At 41.9% G+C, this 6,436-nt stretch overlaps 1 protein-coding gene across 5 annotated transcripts in view; it reads left to right on the top strand.

Annotated features, from left to right (window-relative positions):
- The first annotated feature begins 262 nt into the window (after positions 1–262).
- The window catches only part of THADA (THADA armadillo repeat containing), a 154,110-nt gene continuing 147,936 nt past the window's right edge, over positions 263–6,436 (top strand). For 3 of the 5 annotated variants that reach the window (XM_015621549.1, XM_019006054.2, XM_015621557.1), the window contains exons 1-8: positions 263–317; positions 1,598–1,692; positions 2,926–3,020; positions 3,419–3,549; positions 4,296–4,444; positions 4,580–4,612; positions 5,146–5,194; positions 6,069–6,259. In XM_015621549.1, the coding sequence (XP_015477035.1) occupies positions 1,617–1,692; positions 2,926–3,020; positions 3,419–3,549; positions 4,296–4,444; positions 4,580–4,612; positions 5,146–5,194; positions 6,069–6,259 (724 nt within the window). In that variant the 5' untranslated portion in view covers positions 263–317; positions 1,598–1,616. Of the gene's footprint in view, positions 318–1,597; positions 1,693–2,925; positions 3,021–3,274; positions 3,374–3,418; positions 3,550–4,295; positions 4,445–4,579; positions 4,613–5,145; positions 5,195–6,068; positions 6,260–6,436 lie in introns of those variants that run through there. The other 2 variants (XM_015621551.1, XM_015621553.3) reach the window with 2 other exon arrangements.

The raw sequence follows: 6,436 nt of genomic DNA, 5'->3' as shown, positions 1-6,436 counted from the left end.
TGCGTCTGTTTACATGGTGGGGTTCGGTTATAGGTTGGACGCGATGATCTCAGAGCCATTTTCCAGCTTAATTGATTCGGTGACTCTCGTTGCTCCATCTTTCACTTAGGACAAGTATTTGCCAGGGAAGGGCTGCAGTACCTGCAGCTCTGCTAACTGCGGCCGTGCGGGCGCTCGGCCGTGCGGCGGCGCCGGTGTCCCCGCAGGCCCGGCCCGGGCCGGGGGCGGGGAGCGCCGCGGTTGGCGGCGGCCGGCACGTGGTGGGGCGGGAGGCGGCACCGGGAAGGGACGCGGCACCGCGGTGAGGGTCCGCTCGGGTAAGGGGCGGGCGGTGTTCCCTCGGTGCTTGCCTTTCCTGCTGCTGTGACGCTCTGTTTGCAGCCGCTTTCCTAGGCGGGCGCCGCCGTGCTCGGGGCCCGCGCTGCCGCCGCGGCGAGGGAAGCCTCGGGCGGGTGCCTGAGGTGGAGGCGGCGTGGCCCGGCCCGGGGTCCATCTGTGCGCTCGGTGCCGCCCTGGGTCCATCTGTGCGCTCGGTGCCGCCCTGGGTCCATCTGTGCGCTCGGTGCCGCCCTGGGCGCGGGGTTGTTCGGGCAGGGAGGGCGCGGAGCACTCGCGGGCAGCGGGGCCCGGCGGCGGCCACCTCTGAGGCCGGGCGGGCTGGCTCTGCTCTGCTCGTGGCCGCCCGGAGGGCTGGGGGCATCCGCCTCGGGAAAAGGGATATGGAGGGCTTATCAGAGTTAATGAGTATGTGGAGAGGAGGCGCAGACAAGATGTGGCCAGGCTCTATTCCGTGGTGCGCGGTGGCAGGACAGGGGGCCATGGGTACAACTGGAACACGGAGGTTCTCTGAGACCATCAGAGCGCTAGGTGTGGAGTGAAGGTGGCCGAGCATTGGCACAGGTGCTCCAGAGAGGCTGGAGTCTCCATCCTTGGAAACGTTCGAAAGATACCTGGACGTGGGCGGCCCAGCTTTAGCCGGAGGTTGGCCTGAATGAGCTCCGAAGGCCCCCTCCCGACCTCAGCTGTTCCATGATAACACGGTTTCAAATCAGTGAAACTGTAGTGTGTACTAAATCACCATTGCCATTGGAAAAAGTACTTGCTATTTGTAACATCTATAATAGCAGAGCCGTTCGGTTTGCTGCATAGTTCTTACTTGACATTAATACAAGATGAATGAGTTTTGAACAGTAAAACTGAGCAAGGGAAGTTTTGTGTCATTAATTCCTTGCTTCTGTACGATGTTTCCAAACGGTGATCCAGGGACATGCCACCGACTATGTAACAAGTGCAGTGAAAACTGCAGTGAGACAGTATGTCATGTGTACAGCAATTCCCCTTCACTGTTACTTCCATTTGCATTGTGAAGTTTGGGTGAATTTTGGATGAAATGCTGGAAATAGTTGAAGTTGTTAAAATCAAAGAGAGCTATTTCCCTGAGAAAAATTGCTCAGATAATGCAGGAAACATTATTTCAAGGCAGTGAAAAGGACACTGAAAAGACCATTATTGTAGGAAGCGTTTGTAATTGTTTTTAAAACCATGTGACCTGTTGTTTTGACTTTTTGTTTCGTTGTTTTGGTTTTTTTTTAAGCAGGCATTTCATAATTGCTAAAATGGTTTTAAAGAAGAAGAAGGAAATTCGGGTGGATGCATTCTTTCTTGATCATCATCAGCTTGAAAAACTTCAGAGTAAGTAGGGTGTTTTTGTCTGAACTAATGTGTGATTTCTCTTGCCTTTGAGTAGTTACTGAGATTGATCTGTTTTTTTTGCTTGTTAAGTTTTATTTCTAATGGTTTTGCTTTGTGAGTTTTAAGTGTGTTTGCTCTGTTGTGGTTTGTTTTTATTTTGTAATGACAATAACTTCTTATCTTGTCAGAGTCAAAAAAAAATCCTTTAGAACACTGACTTTAGTTGAGTTTAGAACACTTTACTTTGTTTTATCTGTGGTGTGTATCTGGTACTACTTATAATCCTACTTGCAGGCCTGTAATTCAGTGATATCTGATGTGTTAGCCTTAATATGTGGGGTAACACTGAATTTCCAAAAGTCACAGAATGATTGAGGTTGCAAGGGTTCTCTGGAGGTCATTTTCCCAGTCTTTGTGTTTTCTGTAGTTAATTTGTTTTAAAGCTACTGTTCAAATGGTGCTTTCTTTAGTGTTTTGGGTTGTTTTATGGTTTGATGAGAGAAACTTCCAGTGGTGCTGTTACAGTGTTACTACTGTAAGAAACCCAAAACTAAGTAATACAAGATTTGCATGCTAAAGTTACTGTGGGGGGGAACTGGTGATGTCCCACCTAGACTGCTGCATCCAGTTCTTGGCTCCCCAGTACAAGAGTAATATGGACATGTAGGAGAGACTTCAGCTAAGGGCTAAGATGATGAAGGGCCTGGAGCATCCCTCATATGAGGAAAGGCTGAGAGAGCTTGGGGCTCTTTGGCCTGGTGAAGAGAGGGCTCAGGGGGACCTTAGCAATGTGTAGGAAATCCTAAAGGGAGGACATAAAGGAGGCAGAGCCAGTATTTTTCCTGTGCTGAATAATGATAGGACAGGAAGGCTTGGGCTGAAACTGGAACACTAAAGATTCCCTCTAAACATCTTTTGTACTGTGAGGGTGCCAGCTGGCCATGGTTCTGTGCATATAGGTGACCCTATTTGGTCTGTGGGGTTGGACCAGATGACCCCCAGAGGTCCCTTACTATTGTGTTCCAGTGAAACTGATTTTTTTACATTTGTTAAGGAAAAAAAAAATGTGTTAAGGTGTTGTTACATGACTTAAGGGTTTGTGGCAGCAATGGGTTTATTTGAACTGGAAAAAACCCTAAGAATCAAGCAGTCATTTCTTCTTTTTATAGATTGTGTTATTTATACTGCTTATTGTAATTACTTTATAAAAAGACCCTGTTCTTCCAAATGTAGGATTTTCAAAGGCTGAAGAGCATAATCTGGCATCGTTGCTTTTGCACTGTGCACAACTGAGAAATGGCATCCAGCAGATCCAGTGTATTAAACAGGTATGGTTTCACTGTTGTTGGTGTGGCTTTTGGTAACTGAGAGTGTGTCCTGTGTACTGTTAATGGCAAATACAGCTGTAAGATAAACTTCTAATGTTTTGTATGTTCCTGGAAACACAGAAAAAGCATCTCAGGTAGAAATGTTTTAGTACTTAATTAGCAAGGGCCACAGTTACTGAAAATGGTGGAAGGCAAGTGACACTGTTTCCTATTTTGCATGGATTTTTTTTGTTTGTTTTTAGGGGTGTTCTTGGAACATTATTTGAACTTGAAACTCAAGGGGAAATGGTAAAGAGAGGACAGTTTTGCACCGTGTGCTTGGATGAGAGGGAAATTTGCCACTGTCAAAAATGGTATATCCAGAGTTTTTTGTTCATTGTGTGTTCTTTTGGTTATAGATGATGCCATTGGTGAAACAGATGGATCAGAACTCTGCAGGTGATCCCATGGTTAAAGCTTGTTTGGATGTTTTGGGAGAGACTTATTTTTCACTGGGTGCAAAGAATCCTTTGAAAAAAGTATTAGCAAGGTAAAAGATTGAGCAGTTAGCCTTTATTTTTTTTTCAACGCTTTCCTTATCTGTAAGTCAGTAATTTGTCATTCACTGTAAATTGCTGCAACTTAATTACTGAAAATTTACAGTATTTAATATGTACATTTATACTGTTTTTCTAAGTTAAAAATCTTAATTATAAATAACATATCATTGGATAAATAACTTCAAAGTGAAGGATTGTTTTGGCCTATTACATTATTGGAAAGACAACATAGTGTGTAAGTAGCAATTTGAACTTTAAAATTCTATGTTGGAATAGAAATTTAGAACACAAAATTTCAGCTTTGTCAAGAGAAGATGGTTCAGAGGAATCCTAATAAATTGTGGTTTCTTGTGCCTATTTTTATTGCAATTTTTTTTAATTGCACAATTATTGCTGTATTTCTTTAGTGACTTGATTATGACCTTACCATTTTTTAAGATCTGGTGCTGAGATGCCTTCCTTTCTTTGTCTGAAAACATTCACTGTCCCACTAAGATGCAGGGTTTCCATCCTGGATTTGGTTGCCACCAGTCACCCCAAAGCTGTGCACCCCTCTGACAGGTTTTCTAGCTGCAAACTGAGAACGTGCATGATAATTTAAAAACAGATGATGTTTTCATGCAGGAAGAAACACCTGTCTGTTTATTGGAGTTTTAGCTGACATGGATTTTGGTGCAGTGGATGTTATACCACCTCAGGAAAACCAAACTAAATGTGCTGCTTTTTCACGTTGCAGTTCACTGAATGGTCTTCCTGGGCATTTGATGATGTCAGCTGTGCAAAGCTTTGTGTGCTGCCTTCGGGAAGAACTGAAAACCACAGATGTGTATTTGTACAGAAAAGTACTGGACAGTCTTGCTTCCTGTATGGAGGACTTCAGCATAGGTACAGTGATATCGAACGTCTTCTGGTTAAACTTGCTCAGTGCTGGTGGCACAGCTGATAGTAATGTTTGCTGTTATGTAAAATAGACAGTGCTGGCTAGAACTCAGTAATTAGAATGTATTTTCTTTCCCCTAGGTAGAGCCTGTATTAAGAACCTGTTTGAAGAAGGTAAAGTCATATTTATGGTAAAATATACTTCACTGCAGGCTGTTGGGGGAGGGGTGTGTGTGAAGTGACATGAAGTAGGCATAAAGATCTATCAGATCTGATTTCCTCCTGGTTAATTTTCAATAAACTAGTATCCTTCTGTGGTACTTTTTTGTGAAAGACAGGACTTTTAATTAAACCTTTTATTTCCCAGGGTCAGTTTTGCTTTACTTGGCAACCCTGATACAAATCTGAGTACCAGTGAGCAATTACGGCAGGGAGAGTCAATATTAGGCCAAGTGCATTGGAAACTTGTTTTGTACCAGGTTGTTGCAAAACAACCTGAGATTTTGTTTTAGCATTGCTTGTGTTTGTCTATACTGAAATACCACTTTAATTTGTTGGTGGAATGGAAAAATCACCACTGTATGGGTAGCTATTCATTGTACCCTGGGTATGTGTGATGTGTTGAGATGTATGTGTAATTGCTTTGCTGGAAATTTTCTGTTGTATTTCTCTTGTAAGAAAATTTATACTATAATTATTTTCACTAGTTCTTCAGTTTCTGCAGAAGTTGCTGCTTGACTTACAGGAAGAAAACAGGCAAGTGTTTTATATCTGGTTTTATTTCACTCTTGCAAGATAATTTGATTTGGTTTGAAATATCACTTTGGTAGCCATACACTGATGAAAGATGGGAATAGCACTTTACAGTGATGTAAATTTTAAATAAAAACTGATTTGTTTCTTTTCTTTTGTGGCAATATGATAATATAAGAGAGGTAAGGCACTGGTACTGTTAGAGCTACTGCTAAGGGAGGCCTCTGAGTTAAGGTTTTGCTATCTGAATTGTGACTGAACAGTGTAATTAATAGATGTGAAATTCAGGTAGAGTAAGACTCTTTCATGTTCCATGGGTGTTTAATTCAGTGTTGAATTAAACGTGTTGACATTTTCCAGCAATTCGTAAAGTGAGGCTTCCTTGCTGTTGTCTCTCATTCTGTACCGAGAGGAGAAGGGTGCTTAATCAAGTGTTCTGTGCACTGAAAGTTTAGGTATTTTCTGTCTTCATGTTAGAAGAAAGTCAAATCACAGAAATATCCTTCATACTTGGAGGAACTACTTGAAAAATTAGAAAAGAGCAGCACTGCATTCTGTTGGCCTTTTTGGAAGGTTTCTGGAAAAATTCAGCTCTGCTCAGGCAGGATCACATGAATGAAAGTTTGTCACAGGAGCCTGCAGAAAATGTAGCAGAATTTGTTGTTTTTGTTTGTTAACTTCATTTTAATAAACTACCCTTGAGTATGCTTCTTTCCTGTACTTACATATCTGATCAACTCAAGCAATAAGTTAGTTTTTACCAGTAATTCTATCTAAAGTTGACGGAATATGGTTTTCTGGGGATGGTGAAGAATGGTTTTAATTTGCTTTTAGTGTGCTTGCTTGTCTCTCTTATTTTTTATTTTTTTTCCCACAGAAAGAATCATGGAAATCGTATTGTTCAGACTCAGCTGATGCACGATTTACTGATAGCCATTAAAGTTTCAATGATGCTTATCCAAAAATTTCAAGAAAATATCCAGGGAAGTCTTTGGAAACACAGTGAATCTTTTGTTTGGCAAAGTATGTGTAGTTTACTGAAAAGTTCCACAAACTTCCTAATGGATGGTAAGTTTAGTAACATTCAAACCCTAATATTTTTATTAACTTGTCTTTGTAGTGAACAATCTCTAAGTATAAAAACTTAGTTTAGCTTGCATGGAAACTAAACTACTGAGATTAATGTAAGTGGGAACAGTAGTTGGTTTTTTTGGTGAGCTATGATTTGTAGGTTGCAGTTTTAGT

The sequence above is a fragment of the Parus major genome, chromosome 3, assembly GCF_001522545.3.
Source record: "Parus major isolate Abel chromosome 3, Parus_major1.1, whole genome shotgun sequence".
In the NCBI taxonomy this organism is placed as follows: Eukaryota; Metazoa; Chordata; class Aves; order Passeriformes; family Paridae; genus Parus; species Parus major.
This window is presented reverse-complemented; position numbering and strand designations above follow the sequence as displayed.